General features: G+C 46.9%; 3 protein-coding genes across 4 annotated transcripts; 2 read left to right on the forward strand and 1 right to left on the reverse strand.

Moving 5' to 3' along the window:
- The first annotated feature begins 327 nt into the window (after positions 1-327).
- On the forward strand, positions 328-2,549 carry LOC119287754 (iron-sulfur assembly protein IscA, chloroplastic-like). 2 transcript variants are annotated; one of them, XM_037567361.1, is made up of 3 exons: positions 328-577; positions 1,692-1,913; positions 2,140-2,549. In XM_037567361.1, the coding sequence occupies exons 1-3, from the start codon at positions 406-408 to the stop codon at positions 2,313-2,315; spliced, it is 570 nt and encodes a 189-aa protein (XP_037423258.1). In that variant the 5' UTR covers positions 328-405; the 3' UTR covers positions 2,316-2,549. The 2 variants fall into 2 exon arrangements, with proteins under 2 accessions (XP_037423258.1, XP_037423257.1); XM_037567360.1 differs by having other exon boundaries at positions 406-577; positions 1,689-1,913.
- Positions 2,550-3,796: 1,247 nt separating this feature from the next.
- Positions 3,797-7,366, forward strand: LOC119287756. Its single transcript, XM_037567364.1, has 9 exons — positions 3,797-4,110; positions 4,214-4,301; positions 4,506-4,616; positions 4,866-4,948; positions 5,296-5,410; positions 5,761-5,852; positions 6,285-6,350; positions 6,439-6,532; positions 6,959-7,366. The coding sequence occupies exons 1-9, from the start codon at positions 3,851-3,853 to the stop codon at positions 7,073-7,075; spliced, it is 1,026 nt and encodes a 341-aa protein (XP_037423261.1). The 5' UTR covers positions 3,797-3,850; the 3' UTR covers positions 7,076-7,366.
- A 75-nt stretch (positions 7,367-7,441) lies between these two features.
- LOC119287755 (probable WRKY transcription factor 61) lies at positions 7,442-12,831 on the reverse strand. Its single transcript, XM_037567362.1, has 5 exons — positions 12,522-12,831; positions 12,079-12,153; positions 10,679-11,257; positions 10,189-10,302; positions 7,442-8,638 (listed from the first exon to the last, which is right to left on the reverse strand). Exons 1-5 carry the CDS (start codon positions 12,576-12,578, stop codon positions 7,628-7,630), a joined length of 1,836 nt encoding a protein of 611 aa, XP_037423259.1. The 5' UTR covers positions 12,579-12,831; the 3' UTR covers positions 7,442-7,627.
- Between the last annotated feature and the right edge of the window lie 3,647 nt (positions 12,832-16,478).

A 16,478-nucleotide genomic window follows, 5' to 3' on the forward strand; every position in this document is an offset into this window, starting at 1 on the left:
AGAGCAAAGGGATCTTGGTGTAATTTTTAGTTTGATGCAACTTTTTGCTGTTCTTTGTTTACTTAAGTTGCTTCAATCCATGGTTACCATTCTTGTCGGGACATTATAGCATTTTTATTAATCAATAATAAAGTCAAATGGTTGCTACAAAAATAGTGAATCAACTGTATAATTCTGTTTAAATGAAGTTAGTTTTTTTTAGAACTGTTCAAATTAAGTTAGTAAAAGTCCATCTCGAAAATATACATAATTGTGGACCGCAGAGAGCCCCGAGCCCACAAGCCACCGAAATCGGGGCGGCCCGCCAGCCACAGGATCTTTCCTCGCTCCCTCCCTCTCTCTCTCGCCGTCGTCGTTGCTTTCCCCCTCCCTCTCTCTCTCCCCAGCCCCACCCGATTTCCAATCATGGCGCTCGCATCCGGCACCACGGCCCGCCCGCTCCTCGGCCGCCTCCCCGGCACGGCGCGGCCCCACCTCGCCGTCTCCCCCTCGCCCTCCGCGCCCGCGTCCTCCGTCCGATTCGCCGCCCGCAGCGGGGGCTCCCGCGCCGTCTCCCTCCGCGCCTCCGCGCCGCCAGGTCCGTGGTCAAACCAGATGTTAGACGTTCTCCTCCGCGCATATTTTTAAATTGAAATACGTAGGATCGTTTTGGGCTGGAAGGATTCGGATCGAATCCCTTTGCCGGGCCTCTTTTGTTCTTGTGATTTGCGAGAGCCGGTAAAATGAAGCCGGATTGATGATGCGTAGCTGCCTGCCGTGAGAAATACAGTATGCAGCGATGGCCATAGGGGCTGACCTTGATGTAGCGGTGGTGCGCCTCGTTATCTTGATTCAGGCGGCTGAAAATTGTCTCGATTGGAGTTTGCTGAACGCGTAGTTGATGGCGTTGCCTGGCCTGTATTGCCTGAGTGAGCTGCTGGTTGCCTGCTCAGTACCGTGTGCGGCAAATTTGTCCATGTATTGTTGGTGGTTGTCCCCACTAGGCTTGTAATCAGAGCGACCCCATCCTAATTGTAGATCTTCCGTCCACTGCCCCTAATATTAAACAGTTTAGATAACATGGGTAAAGCAGAGACATGCTCCTGGACAATCCTATTTCTGGTTGCAGTGTCAGCCTATCAGGTGGGAAAGCAGTTACGTTACGTGTGTGGCATGTTTCTGTTTTCTTCTCTGTGCTATTCTGGAGTTTGTTTGTACCAGATAAAATCTTTATATAGGTAATAGTGTAATTATATACATCTGTTTGATCGTTATATGCTGTATCTGGTATGCCGTATGCATATGTCTAGCTATCTGTATCTATCTGGAGTAGTTAGGTACTTAGGCCTTGGTTGCATTATCCCTATCCATCCAAGGGGATTAAGCAAAGATGTTGTCTTTATAAGTTCTTTCCTTGTAAACTTATATATTTTTAGAAATGTGTCACAACTGATGAACAAGATTATTTTAGTTGGCTTCAATAACCTGGTCCTTCCAGTCATCCTACATCACTCATCGGTTCATCTGTCTTGCATGAGCAAGGGAATAGTTGAGGAAACACTGAAGATTTAATGGCTACAAGATAGTCAGATATATCCTACGATTTTCGGGATTTTAGATGCTTCATGCAAATGCTGCAGAATTAGAAAGAATTTCAGACAAGTTTTGTTCAGCATTAACATAGTAAAATCGTTTACCATACTTTGCAGCAGCTGCAACAGCAACGCCTGGTAGCATTGCACCAGCCATCTCATTGACAGAGAAGGCCCTGAAGCATCTGAACAGAATGAGGGCCGAAAAGAATGAAGATCTCTGTTTGAGGATTGGAGTTAAACAAGGTGGATGTTCTGGCATGTCTTACACCATGGAGTTTGAGAGCCGAGGAAGCGCCAACCCTGACGATTCAGTCATCGAGTATGAGGGTTTCACAATAGGTAACTGCTTTGCCTTGACCGTATATTCGTTTGAGAGGACATGGATTTGCATTTGTGCTCGAGATTAGAGTAACACTTTTGCATTCCAAATAAATCCTTGGAAGGCTTGAAATAGTCCACAGGCTGTTGATCACAAGTACATGTGACAACCCATTCTGTTTATTCAGGCCAAACCCACCTGGTCTACCGGAACTCTAACGAGACAATATATTTTGTGCGCCTGCAGTCTGTGACCCAAAGAGCCTTCTCTTCATGTTTGGAATGGAGCTGGACTACAGCGACGCTCTCATCGGGGGCGGCTTCAACTTCCAGAACCCAAACGCGACGAAGACGTGCGGGTGCGGCAAGTCGTTTGCGACCAGCAAGGAAATGCAGAGCACAGCAACTGCCTGCAACAACTGAACTAGAAATATAGTGCCAGGGTGTGATATTACCATGCATCTTTGGTTCTCCTGCATCCGGAAATGGCCGGATGGACAATACCACAGGTTCACAGATATACTCAGAATGAATGGCTACAATTTGTAATACAGTTCAGTTCAGTGTGTATCAAGATTCCAATGGGGCTTGTAAGTTGTAACTGCTCAGTAGAATTTTTAAAGATAATCATGTGAAGATAGATATACTTCTTTCTCATTCTGATTATAAGCTACTCCCTCCGTCCCATAAGGTAAGACGTTTCTTGGCACTAGTGTAGTGTTAAAAAACATCTTATATTACGGGACAGAGGGAGTAGACGAGTGCACACTACGCCTCTCAGTTTGCGAAGTGCTTATTTTTGTAATCTGATGTCGAAAATCAGCCGCAAAAGTAGTAAAAAAAGGGATCAAACGAACACCAAAATACACAAAAAGTCGGTTCAACAAATAGGATTATGATAATGCATTTGATATTCTCTAGTTGCCTGAAAATGAGAGGCCTGTAAGTTGATTTTGGTAGGTGGAGCTGGAGCTGGGGGCGGGGATGACATGGGCGGTTGTGTCATCGTCGGTAAGGGCGACCCGAGAAATGACTCGGAGATGGGGATTACACGGCTGATCATGGTAAGGGCGACCCGAGAAATGAGTCGGAGATGGGGATTACACGGCTGATAATGGAGTCACTGGCAAAGCCAAGGCAGAGGTTGATCGGTGTGTGTGCTTGTGGTGGAGGGGGTTGGGGTCACCGGAGATGGGGATGACACGATCGACCATGGGGTCGCTGGCAAAGCCGAGTTGGAGGTTGACCGGTGTGTGTGCTTCTGGTGGAGGGGGTTGGGGTCACCGCGCTGGCAAAGCCGAGGCGGAGGTTGATCGGTGTGTGTGCTTGTGATGGAGGGGGTTGGGGTCACCGGGGTATAGGGATGACACGGCCGATCATGGGGTCGTTGGCAAAGCTGAGGTGGAGGTTGACCGGTGCGGGCGCCCGTAGAGGGGGGAGGGGATGTTTAGAGTGACGGCTAGGGCAGTGGCGGCTCAGATATGGCAGGATGGCGGTTTAGCCAGTAATGGGGAGCTCGGGTCGACGAAGGTCGTAGGGCAATAGCGGGCATGCAAGAATCGGCTGAAACGCAAATTGATTGACAAATGCCAAACAGAATCTATAGTCTAACAGTCTTTCTGAATCTCAGTCGATTGAGACTTGGTTATGTCTCAGTTGATGCCATACTTGTGAGATCTTACATTGAGATTCCTATAAAAAAATTATTTTATTTCTTTATATTATGCGACTTGATCGAGACTTGGTTAAATCCACTGACACCTATCCACACCCCAAAGCTAAACCATACACCTCACACTTTCACGGGACTAAACCATTCCAAACAATCTGGAGCGTTCAGTTCTCCATCGGACGGCGATCCCGTTTCCGAAGCAAACCCACCGTTATCCACGCAGCACGGGGGAGCAGCCAGTCACAGCTCGGCCACGTGCTGCTTCTCCCCTGCGCCGCACGAAGCAATGGCGACCTCGCCGGCGCTGCTCTCGCGGCAGTACGCGCGCCCCTCCCATCCTCTCCCCCGCCAGCTCCTCGCGCCTTCGCCCGTCGCCGTCGCAGCCTCCCCTGCGGTGCGGCTGCGCGTCCGCCGCGGGCCTACCCCGGCCCAAGCCAAGTTCGGCAAGTTCGACGCCGCCGACGCTCCCACGGAGGCCGGGCCGACTGCGCCGGCGACATCGGAGGCCGACGGCGCGGCGGGGAAGGCGGTGCTGGAGGACGACAGGTCAGGCACGCTTCCGGCTCGGGGAAACGCCGCCGCGTTGCTTTGGATTGCGGCGCGTCTGACTGACAGCGTGCGTTGTTTCTCGATGTCTCTGTGGTTTCAGTTGCCTGCCGTCGGATCTGGAGGGCGCGATATGGCAGTCGGGGAAGGCGAGCGCCGATTTCGTCAACTCCGGCGGCATGCGAGGAATTGTACGTTTCCAATTGCCCATGTACACACTGATCTGACAGTTTGGTTCAGCCTTACTTAACCTGCTGTGAAATCTCTGCATTTTTTTTTACTTGGAACGCCATGGAATGGAACAGTTTCAATGTTCAAGTTCCATCCACCATTATATTCTCCTATCACATTCTCACCATTGATGATCTGTTCTTGTGTTATCATCATTGCTGTAGGCAGAGCTGCTGATCCCTCAGTTGGAGTTCCTCAACCAGGAAGGAGCGCAGGCTGAGGTCTGGGCGCTGTCGAGGATACTCCTCGACACACTCGCGGAAGAGACCGGCCAGGTTTGGACTTTGGATGCAAGGTCATTTAGCGATAAATAAATGCAACTTTTGCTCTGTCTGATCCATCTGCAGTTGCATGACCAACTTCATCACCCACACAGATTTTTAAATGCCCAGTTGCCTCCCTTTTTTATCTCTATCTGACTGAGATGCCCCTGATTTGAAGGCCCCCCATTGATTGTGAATCTTGTCGTTTAAGTCCCTTGGGTATATGTTCTTTACATTCAACTTGCTGTCTGTCTACCGCAGGTAGTTAAGGCCGTCTTCCCTGACGCTGGAGTGGCTGCCCTTCTCAAGCACCAGTGGAAAGATGCAAAGTTCAAGTGTGCTAGGTATTACCTTACTTCCAGTAGCGCAGTCACAGTGGTATTCAAATTTTTTGCATATGTTATATGTAATGGTTCATTTTTCTATTCGTGTTACATGCAGCAGTATTTACAGTGAAGCACATTAGTTTTGTTGCTAAGATCTTTCCAGTAAATTCTCTCCAAATGATTCGTGGCGTGGGTATCATATTTTACTAGACAGGTTCACAGGATAGGACAAGATGTGGACCAATTTGAGTTTCTTTAGAGAATTAGATGTTATTAGTTGCTTCTATCTTGAAGGCATAAAAGATGATTACCATGAGATTTCTTGTGGATCTAAAATCTTTCTATTCTCTTATCTTGATTGGCAGTCTTAGCGACCGAAAGCCAGTTGATACTGATGACGGAGTTGTTGTTATGATTATCCCTGACCACCAGATGCTTGAATCTGTTGAACGCATCGCATCTCAACTCGCTGATGATCCCGTATGTAACTTATGCCTGATCAAGTTTTCAATGTTGGCAGATACATGTGCATTAATTTACAGTAAGGAAAATGAATTCCGTCTTTTGTGTCGCAAGCAAAGTTGGTAGGATAGGATCAGCATGTGTATTTACAGGTCATTTTTGCATGCATGTATATTTGTAGGATCTATATTCATTTGCACATCAGCTTAGCATATCCATCGCATGGCATTTTTCATTTGCCCAAGCACATCCATCTATGTTCACATCTTGTATTTTGTTCAACAGTCTGTACATCACTATTATCATTTGTATATATGTTCCACTCAATATGGTATCTTGAAATAACTTCCAGTTTTAATCCACTGAAGATAAGACCTCTTGTCATGTGGAACCCACGTCTTGTTAGTGGAGATGTTGGAGTGGGATATAATGTTCGGAATCTACGCAGAAATTTCTTAAGGTAAGTGAACGGAAACATCTGTACATTGTTGCCTCTATGTGTACTATTGGTATTTTCCGACATATAAACAGTTGTTGATTGTGGATATCAGAGTATGGATATGGACTGAGAAACATCTTCTATACCGCGATATGTAACTGTTTCTAGTTACAATAACATAAATAAGTACCAAGTTAAAGAAACAGATCCCGTCAAAGAGATATGAATAGTGAATTAGTGATGCATTCATGAAACCATACTGAAATGCTCTGAAGTATGGTCCACTATATACTATACCTATAAATGATGGTCATCTGTATAAATTTCATTTTATTAAAATACTTATGGTAATCCATTAAGTGGTTTCATGGTAGTACTAGTGCATATCTTCTTCCCTCTTTTGTCCACTGTGTTCCCTGTTTCTTTTTCTAACATCCATCACCCATTTTGCAGTACTTTTACCACTGTTTACTCGATGAGGCCGCTGCCTACCGGTGCAATCTTCAGATGCTATCCTGAGTGTGTCGATATTTGTTGCCTTTTTTTACAATCCAAATAAATGTTCAGTAAAATAATAGGCTAAAGATATCTGTTATTCATGTTTCAGAAAGTGGAAAGTGTTTTATGATGATCCAAAAAGACCCAACCGGTATTTGCTTGCCAGAGAATCTTCAAGTCGTCCTGATGCAACAGATATTGAGGTTAGACACTGTATAACTGATTTTATCTTCATGATTAGATTTTTGTCCATCTCCATGCCGTGTTTGTGTTCCTTTTAGTACCTGGTAAGTTGAATCACTACTGTCGAAAAAACGAGTCTGCTATTGGACCGTGTATAGAAGCTGCAAGCACCCAAGAGCCAACTGATTCCTCAAATTCTAGGAATCATTGTGACATTGTGTGTCTGACCACGCACACATTAAGCTGTCAAACAGCTGACACTCTATACAAGACAGAGAACAAGAAGTCACCCTGGGCCTACTAGCTAGACGACCAGCCATTATTTTTAATAGTACAAGTTAGGGAACCTCGTTCTGGAAAACCCATTTGCATGTATCTACATCAAGTGCTAGTGCTGTCCGTTATTGACACTTTGCATAGATTAGTGACACCATTGTAATCCGCAGATAATATTTGGCGGTGGCGGCGCCAGCGAGCAACCTGAAGAGGAGCCTTCGATGATGACCAATGTCATGGCCGCGTTTAGCTCCGTGAGCCGGTTTATGAGGGTCATCTCCAAGTGAAAATCCCAGGCAGCTCTCTCGACATTTGAAGCCATGGTAAGCACCTTCAAAGAGGATTTGGGTCAGGCGCAAGGCGGATATGGCGGTGCTTGGGCAACTTCATGCATGGGCAGGGGCTACACGCTGCTGCTGTTCAGAAATCAGAGAAGTTCAGAACAATGGTTTGCATGCACTTGGTCTGTATACTGTACACACATCATATGACCGTGCAATTTGTAGTTATGTAACTGGATCAAAGCTATTGTACATAGATATTCTTTTCTGGAGGTAATGGAGATCTAAATTTAGTTATTTTTGCCTGTTATTTCTTTGGGAAACGGACTAATTATTGCGCTATCATGTATCATTTTCAGTTCACAACACTTCTTCTGCTGACCCATATATAAAATACAACCACGTTTGCTATTAGCTTGTCCCAAACACAAAAATGGGCGTATTTAGGGTGTGAATGATGAATCAATCGACACATTGTCAGCAATATGCTACAGTCAGTAGATATCTACACCATATGATCAAATTAATCCATAAACACAACTCACAATCTTCAGCTAACTAATTAGTGTGCTCCCTGCTTTTCACAGGTGGGGTGGAAGCAGTAGCACTGGTGGTGGAGCCCGAGAGTGCCAGCGACGGCTGCAAGAACGACATCTTCTTGCCGTGCGGAGAGCCTCTCGGTGCCGCCCCCGTCGACGACGACCGTGCCAGCAGCGCCGACGAGCACGCCGCACTCGACGGGCCCAGCCCGAGGTGCTCCCCCCACTCGAGCCCCTTGCCGCCTCCGGCAGCCGGTTTGCCGACGTACGACGTGATGGCGGCCGCGAGCGCCGTGTGGAAGCCCGGGTCCGACGTGATCGCCTTGGCGATCGTGTCGGTGGGCACGACCGGCGCCGCCGTGCCCGTGCCGCCGCCGCTCAACTGAGCCGCTCTCTGCTGCACCTGCGCCGGCTGGTAGAGGGACGCCACCGAGGCTTGCTGCCTTCCGTTGATGCCGCTCAGCGCGTCCTCGAACGAGCTCTTGCCGGCGCCGTTGTAGAGCGCGGCGGACGACGATCCGTAGCTCATGTACGATCCAACGCCGGCCGGCCACGCGGTGAAGCCGGGCAGGTTGCTTGCGCCGGAGCCGGAGAAGGAGAAGCTCGTGGAAGGGTACCTACCAGCGCTGCTGCTGTGGCCGTGGGCGCCACTGAAGCTGGAGGAGAACCTGTTGCTGTTGCTGAGGGAGAAGGCCTGCTGCGAGGCGGCCTGCGAGGTGAGGTCGAGGGTGATGGTGGGGTACGACGGCGTGGCGCTGATGGACGCGCCGGTGGCGGTCGGGAGGAAGAACGGCCGGCCACCCATCTGGCTGGAGGAGGCGTCGCTGGCCGCCGGGAGGCCGAACCTGTGGCCGTGGAGGCTGGAGGCGGCGGAGGGGAAGCCGAGCGAGGTGGAGGAGCCTGACATGAGCATGGACGCGGCGGCGGAGGTGGTGGAGGCCATGGCGGCTGCGGAGGCGGAGAGCGGGTGGTTGTGCGCGCCCTCGTAGGTGGTGATCAGGATCGACATGTCTTCCGCACATCTCTGCACCTGGGGAAGAAATTGTACGTTAATGGTCAGTCGGTCACCATGGCGAGGAAGGATGCTGTGTGGAGTGTGTGTGCATGCGATTGAAGAAAGCCGAGCGCGAGTTTTAAAGCATCTTTGATTAGTCAAGAATGTTACTACTTGAGAGCTTGATTAGTTCAAGTGCAAATCCCTGCTACCAAAGAGAATATTGTCTTTTTTTACACCAAGCGAACATATGTGCACACGCATTTACACATTTGAATTTTGTATATTTATTTCTCAATGTGAAGGTATATTTAAAATTTTGTTATTAGTTAGTGGCAATTTCAGATGTTTTTGAGAACTTTGAGCATGGATGTATTTTTGGCATTAGGTTCATCGGTCATACGACAGCCCTATATGTACAGTATATATAGATTCGCTAGATACTCGAATATGAATCGAGAAGACCTATGGTGGATGATTAGACATTATATGGAAAGACATGTAATGCTTGCAGTAGGTTTTGTAGTACTCCGGTCCTTTTTAGTTCGCATATAAGATTTGTCTAAAGTCAAGCCTCGTAAAATTTGACCAACTTTATAGAAAAAATACCAACATTCACAATATGAAATCAATATCAGTAGATGTGTCATGATTTAATTTTCATATTGTATAACTTTTGCATGGTAGATGTTGATATTTTCTCATATAATTATGATCAAAGACTTCAGACAATTCTTATATGCAGAGTAAAAAGAACCGGAGGGAGTAAAAGGTAAAAGAATAAGAAGATTTTTTTAGGGTCTTTGTATTTTTGAGTGGATTTGGTGGTTCAAGTGGGCAGACAGCACACATGTGGGGACGCTGACCCAACCCAAAGCCCATCATAGTCTTCAGCATTTCTAAAACCCCATCGGCCATGTGGGATCAGTTTGTTTCGATGCGGTCAGCCTAAACCCCAGCAGCACCGTTGACGTTGCCGGCCGCCGATCGAGAAGCCGTGCGCCCATCGCCACCAGAGAGAGCCCGACGGCGACGCCGTTGCCATGGCAGGAGAGGCGCCCACCTCCTGGCCCTCGCGATCAGGTCAGGTTCCGATTTCCGAGTCCGATCCCCGTGCTCACCAGTCTTGATCCCCTAGTTCCCTCCCTGGTGGCGCCAGTGCTCGATCGCTTGATTTATGGAGTTTTGACGCCGGATTTGGGACCATGCACATGGTGGCTTAATTAGGTTGGTCGCCGGATTTGGGACCATGCATGTACACAAAATTATACTAAAATTGAGACACTTATTTTGAGACGGAGAAAATATTTGTTATGGAGTCTCTAATAGGAACTGTATAATGCACCAACCTCTCACAAGTATAAGCTCAACTTTTTCTGAACGGTCAAATTTTTTCTTCTTCAACGATCAAGTAGTGTGCGAGAATTACAAATAGAGGGAGTGCTAAGTAAGTCGCATTGCGATGTTCGGAAATAACACATGTATAGTTCTTCGTCATGTTTGGTTTGCGAAACACACTTCACAGCAGATTCTTTGGTACCATGTGTGGGGGTTGTTTTGCGATGTATGACAGTGAATGTACATACCTGTTTCCTGACGGGGCACCCTGTTGCGACGGTGCAGCGGTAGTAGGCGCGTGGACATGGGTTCCCCTTCGATATCTTCTGCCCATACTTCCTCCACTGGCACCCATCGTTCATCTGAACACCAACAAACCACAAATCACATATATATACGAGTTTCCCAATCACCTAAGAGATCAATTAGATTTAATCTTCTAGTCACTTGTGTACTCTCTCCGTCCGCGAATAAGTGTACATTTAGGTTTTATCCTAAGTCAAAGTTTTTAAAACTTTGACCAATTTCATAGAAAAAAGTAGCAGCATTTATGGCACTAAATTAGTATCACTAGATTTGTTTCCAAATGTACTTACATAATATACCAATTTGATGTCAGATATGCTACTATTCTTTTTTAAAAAGTTGATCAAAATTATAAAACTTTGACTTAAGACAAAAGGTAGAAGTATACTTATTCACGGACGGAGGGAGTACGTTGTTGACGTATGTACGTACCGTTGGTGTGTCACACCGTGCCCTCACCGACACCCTTGCCTTCTTGGCCAGTGGCTGCTGGGCCACCTCCTCCTCGGCCTCTGCGCCACCACCGGTGCTCCTCGGGTTCTTTGTTGCTTTGCTCGATGTTGTTGTCGTCTCTGTGGCGGCGTCCTCCTCGGAGCTGCCTCCACGGCTCAACGTCAGCACATCCGGCTGCACCTTCATCTCACTTTGACCAGCTGCATCAACAGCTTTGCAGCCTGATGAAAGTCCAAGAGAGACGCCCTTGCCATCTGGATTATTAGTGCCGGTCCTGATCTCTTCTCCCAAGTTCTGCCTGCTCGTGCTCGCGCTTGCACTCGTTCCGAGGCCTAATGCGAAGAATCTGGGGTCCTTGACGCCGTCGGTGGGCGATGTGTGCTCCGGTGAGCCCACGGCGAGGTTTTTGCCTCGTCCTTGCTGGTGGAAAACATCGAACTGCTTCTGAAGGGATCGATGGTCCTCCACCATCCATGACAACATCGTCTTCAGCCTCTCGTTCTCTTTTCTCACTTCGCCCATCTCTGCCCTCGTGGACGCAATCTTGTCTTCTTGAGCCTGAATCAATGAAAGCATCATAACAGCGAGACCTGTTATTAGTTAGAGTGAATTCCACTTTTTACTCTGTAGTTCTGCATTTGTGACACATATTACCCTATTTAGTGCAACTTCTACCAAATATTTCATTTAGAAGATTTTGAACACAGTTTTACCCCAGTTTAGCACTTTGCTTGTTTCTGTTAGATAGTACCGGCATGTTACGCCGACGTGGCACGGTAAAATGCGTAAAGATCTGAGGGCATAATCGATATTCATGTTCAGATTTCTCTTACCCATATGTTCAAATCCTCCTCCTCGTCTTGATATTTTTAAACTCTGGTCAACACCTTACACCTTGCCCAATAGACACGCATAAAAAAACAAGGTTTCAAAGCTTTTAAAAGGGGTAATCTTGATGATTTTTCATTCGACAGGGTAATTAGTGTCAAAAATGCATAACTAAGGAGTAAAAAGTGGAATTCACTCTATTAGTTACATACTCATGGGTGAAGCAAATCACATATGATAATGGTTAGTTGGCTACTTGGCTTGGTGTGCATGTATTTGATTACTTGGAGCTAACTAGTTTTGCAACTAGGAAGATGGACAATAATATAGGAAAATATAAATATCTAATAGATGTAGGTTTTTTTTTTGAATTAGTTGAGGAAAATTTCAGGGTAATTAAGAAAATTTAAAGGTTATATATAGTTTTTACTGCCGCTTCTGAAATAAAAAAAATAAAAGGGGGGATATGTAGTACCAGACCCTGCCTTATGTAACCAATTACGAAAAGTTGCGGTGTTTATGTTTGTTGAACCTGTTTGATAATTATGTACCTCTTTTTTTGCGCTTGACTGGTTTTGCAAGAACTTGAAAAAATTGCCATCAGAGGCCCGATGATCAACTCTCATCTGCAAAACCATGAATTTATTGAATTAAGAACACCATGAATTTATTGGATGACAAGCGCTAGCTGTGGAAATATCCATTTCTGGGCTTATCCACATGTTTAATTTGACTGTTCTACGAGCACCAGGATCTGTGGTCCCTAAAGATGATCACCCTTGATTGATTTTGACATCGATCAGAAAGAGAAGTCCCTGACTTCCATTCATGGATCAAGAAGCACATCCCAGAGAAGAGAGAAACTCAGCCAAGTCCTAACCACTAGTCTTACCATACTTATCCAAACAAATGACCACTCAAGCACAAAAGAACTCTTTGAAGCATATAAAAGCACAAACACAAAAGCAAGAGAAGTAATTAAACAGTCCCAAACCTGATCTTTCAGCCGATCTTCATGGCTGCCAAGCTGCCTCTGGTCTCCCTTGATCATCTCGATCTCCTTTCACAGAAGACAAGCTTATCTCTCCTTGGTCCAAGACAAACGTCCTTCTCCTCTCTCTAGCTTCTCTAGGCTTCCAACCCTTTCTTCTCTAGCCCTGCACCAGCTTTGCCATGGCCTTTATATAGAGAGAGAGGCTACTAAGCTAGACCATGGCCTGGACCTTCTCTCTGTCTTCCCTCTCCAGTTTGGACGAGCTAGATTTTTGGCTTAAACAAACGCCGTACGCCGGTGCTAACCTACGCCTGATTAGGCGGTCAGCATCGTCAGAAATGTCAAACCACAGCCGCACTCTTTGGTGAAGACTCGCAGAGAGCCAGAAAAATACATATATCGGCGGAGGACAGGAGACTCAGATTTACGTGTGTGGAATAGGATTCAAAAATGACGCGCGTCCGTCCGTCTGGACTGTGTGTTACATACGTCGTCGAGCGCGTCCCCCTCCGGCGTTGATGAAGCTTCCTGCGACTCCTCGTCGTCGTCGGCGTCGGCGTCGTCTCAGCCCACTATTATAGAGCGGGAGACTCTGTCGTCAAGCAAGGAATCGCTTTCAGACTAAATTTCAGTCCTGTAGGGCCGTTCATCAGAGGAAGTTCAGTCATAACCACTCATGCATATATGTCTTCGATCCATGTAATGAGATTTGGCGAGAGGGAGGGCAAGACGGCCGGCCCCATGTGTCCCCCAGTCTAAGTCAGAATTTCCTGCCAGAAAGAAGTCCATTTTATTTGGCGGCGTACTTGCCAGTACTGTAGTTATGTAAGTACAGTATATGTCACAGGAAAATGTATGGAGTCAGAATGGTAAGAAAAAGAATTTACTCATAAAAAGAAGTTTAATAAAACTAATGATTATTGCTCGCTGGCCAGCGAGATCTATCATCAAGAACTGGGCTGGACCTGCAAAGGTTGGACTGCGACTAGATATATCTCCCTAGATCCAAGGTTTCCCACAGGGCATGCACGTTGAGTAGTGGACTACTTGCATGGAATTCTTTGGGAAATCAACATATCAACACAGTAATCAAATGCAAGAGCATTGACCTTAATCATGGCTAATCTCATCATGAGGATTAAGAAAAGGCACAGCGCTGTGATCCAAGGTTAATTAGATGCACCATTTGCCTAGAATACCGCGTGAGTACTATAGTTCAGCTTGGGGCGGTCTTTGAGGTTCTGGCTACCTGATCCCGTTGGTGCTCTCTCTCTCTCTCTCTCTTACCGGTACAGTTATCATGGATTTAGTGCCACCATTCTTTTTAGATCCCGATGCGTTGAAACCTTCATTTTTCAATTGCTTATTACTTGCCCCGTATGCAACAGTTCATGGCTCTCGCCGTCCGTTTGCAACAGAGCCGATGTTAAAATTCTCACTAATTGCATCTTGCATTTACTCGGCTAGAGAAAGCGTATTGCTTTTATTAATCTAAGCTTAATCAACTTCCCTACTTTTTCATTTGGAGCTGAAGTGCCGTTCAAGCTTGGTGTTTGAAATTGTGCGCACGTACGGACCGGACTTTACACACTACTAGTTCGGTGGCTCAGAGATTGAAATTTGCAGCAATTCAAGGAGTAGGTGGTTCCTTGATTTTAAAAACTCATGGCTTCTGCCAAACAGTATGTGCGTGTGATGGGTCTTCAAGTTTGCTTCCTCTTCTCTTTCTCCTAAAGAAAATTTCGGTGGCTCCTATTTTCCTAGGTAACAAGTGGCACTACAAATTCAATACAGTCGTTAGTTCGATCCTTTTGTTTACAACCATTATTATTTCATACTTATATCCGTTTGATTATGGTCTCTCATTTTTCTTATCGTCACATGTGCATATATACTTGTTTGACTTGGAAGAAGGGAAAATTGTTAAACACAAGTTGTAGCGTAGCAGGAGGATTACATTACTTGCGCATATGTGTTAGGTAGTTAGGAAGGAGGTTTATCTTAACTAGAATCTTTATCTCTACCTCTTTCTTTCTTCCCAAGATTGTAATCTAAACTGCTGTATGCGCTATCCAGGGAGGTGCGCCCCTGGCCTATATAACACGCAGCAGCGCTCCCACGATGGGTAAGACGCTTTCGCCTATTCGCACATGGTATCAGAGCCTCCTCTTCCAAACCCTAGCCGCTCCATAGTCCCAAGCCATGTCTTCCTCCAGCGCCACCCCAAGCAATCTCGGTCAGGTCACGGAGAAGCTCTCCCGGACGAACTACGTCCTGTGGCGAACTCAGGTTATGCCGCAGCTAAGGGGAGCTGGGCTCTTCGGCTACGTCGACGGAACGATGCCGGAACCCACCCGCCGCCTCGTCACCAAGGACAAGGACGGCAAGGAGTCGTCGACGCCCAATCCTCTCCATCCCATCTGGGTGAGGGAAGATCAACAAGTGCTCGGCTACCTCCTCAACAACCTCTCCAAGGAAGTGTTGATCGCGGTGACCACGGTCACCACCGCGCACGCCCTCTGGGTGGCGCTTGCAGGCATGTTTTCCTCTCAATCTTTGAGCCGTGTAAACAATATTCGTACTGCCTTGATCAATGCACAGAAGGGCACCCAATCGGTTGCTGCATACTACGCTCATATGCGTGGCCTTGCGGATGAACTCGCCGCGGCTGGCAAGCCCATCCAGGACGATGAGCTCATCTCCTACCTGTTGCATGGGCTGGACATGGACTACCAACCTCTCGTCTCCGCCCTCGACGCCCGTGTCACGCCGGTCTCCATCGACGAGTTGTACTCCATGCTGAGCAACTTCGATCAGCGTGTGGCACAGTTTCACAACACCGGCGGTGGCTTCAAGTCTTCGGCCAACGCCGCCACTCGCGGGCGCGGCGGGTACTCCTCACGCTCTCGCGGTCCTCCCCGACACAAGGGCAAGCAAGGTGGTGGCAGCTCCAGCAACTCCCCTCGCGGCGGACGTCCCAACTTCGCCAACAACAGGGGCCGTCGCGGCGGGGGTGGCAGCGGCGGCGGCTCGGGCAGATCACGTCCTGATGCAGTACGCTGCCAGATTTGCGGCAAGCCGGGCCACACGGCCAAGGACTGTTGGTATCGTTTTGATGAAGACGATGCCTCCTCTGATGAAGATGACAAGGTAGCTGCCGCCGCCGACGGGTCATATGGTGTTGATACAAATTGGTAACTTGACAGTGGTGCTACCAACCACCTCAGGGGAGAACTTGAGAAGGTGACTCTTTGTGAGAAATATCATGGCAAAGACCAAATTCACACGGCAAGTGGTGCAGCTATGAGGATAAATCACATAGGTCATTCAGTTATACATACCCCTTCTCGCAAGATTCACCTTAGAAATTTTTTGCATGTCCCTAGTGCCAACAAAAATCTTCTCTCCGTTCATCGCATTACCATTGATAATCATGTATTCATTGAATTCCATCCTTTCTTCTTTTTGATCAAGGATCAGGCCACGAAGAAAGTTCTCTATCGAGGTAGATGTGTTCGAGGGCTTTACCCGTTGATTCCGGAGTTTAGAAAATCAAATAAACAAGCTTGTGGTGCTATCAATCTTTCGTCCACACGATGGCACGATCGTTTAGGACATGCATTTTTTTCTTTAGTTGAACGTTTGCTTAGGAAAAATAAGCTCCCGTTTGTTGGTGAGCGGAATCTTGAAACTATTTATGATTCTTGCCAAAGAGAAAAATGTCATCAATTATCTTACCCTATATCTACTAGTGTTTCCACTCAACCGTTGCAATTAATATTCTCTGATGTTTGGGGTCCTGCTCCCACCTCGGTTGGTCGACACACATACTATGTTAGCTTCATTGATGACTATAGCAATTTTTCTTGGATTTACCTTCTCAAGAAAAGATCCGATGTTTTTCAAGTGTTCAAAAATTTTCAAGCACTTGTAGAACGCAAGTTTGACAACAAAATC

The sequence above is a fragment of the Triticum dicoccoides genome, chromosome 4A (genome assembly GCF_002162155.2).
Source record: "Triticum dicoccoides isolate Atlit2015 ecotype Zavitan chromosome 4A, WEW_v2.0, whole genome shotgun sequence".
Classification (NCBI taxonomy): Eukaryota; Viridiplantae; Streptophyta; class Magnoliopsida; order Poales; family Poaceae; genus Triticum; species Triticum dicoccoides.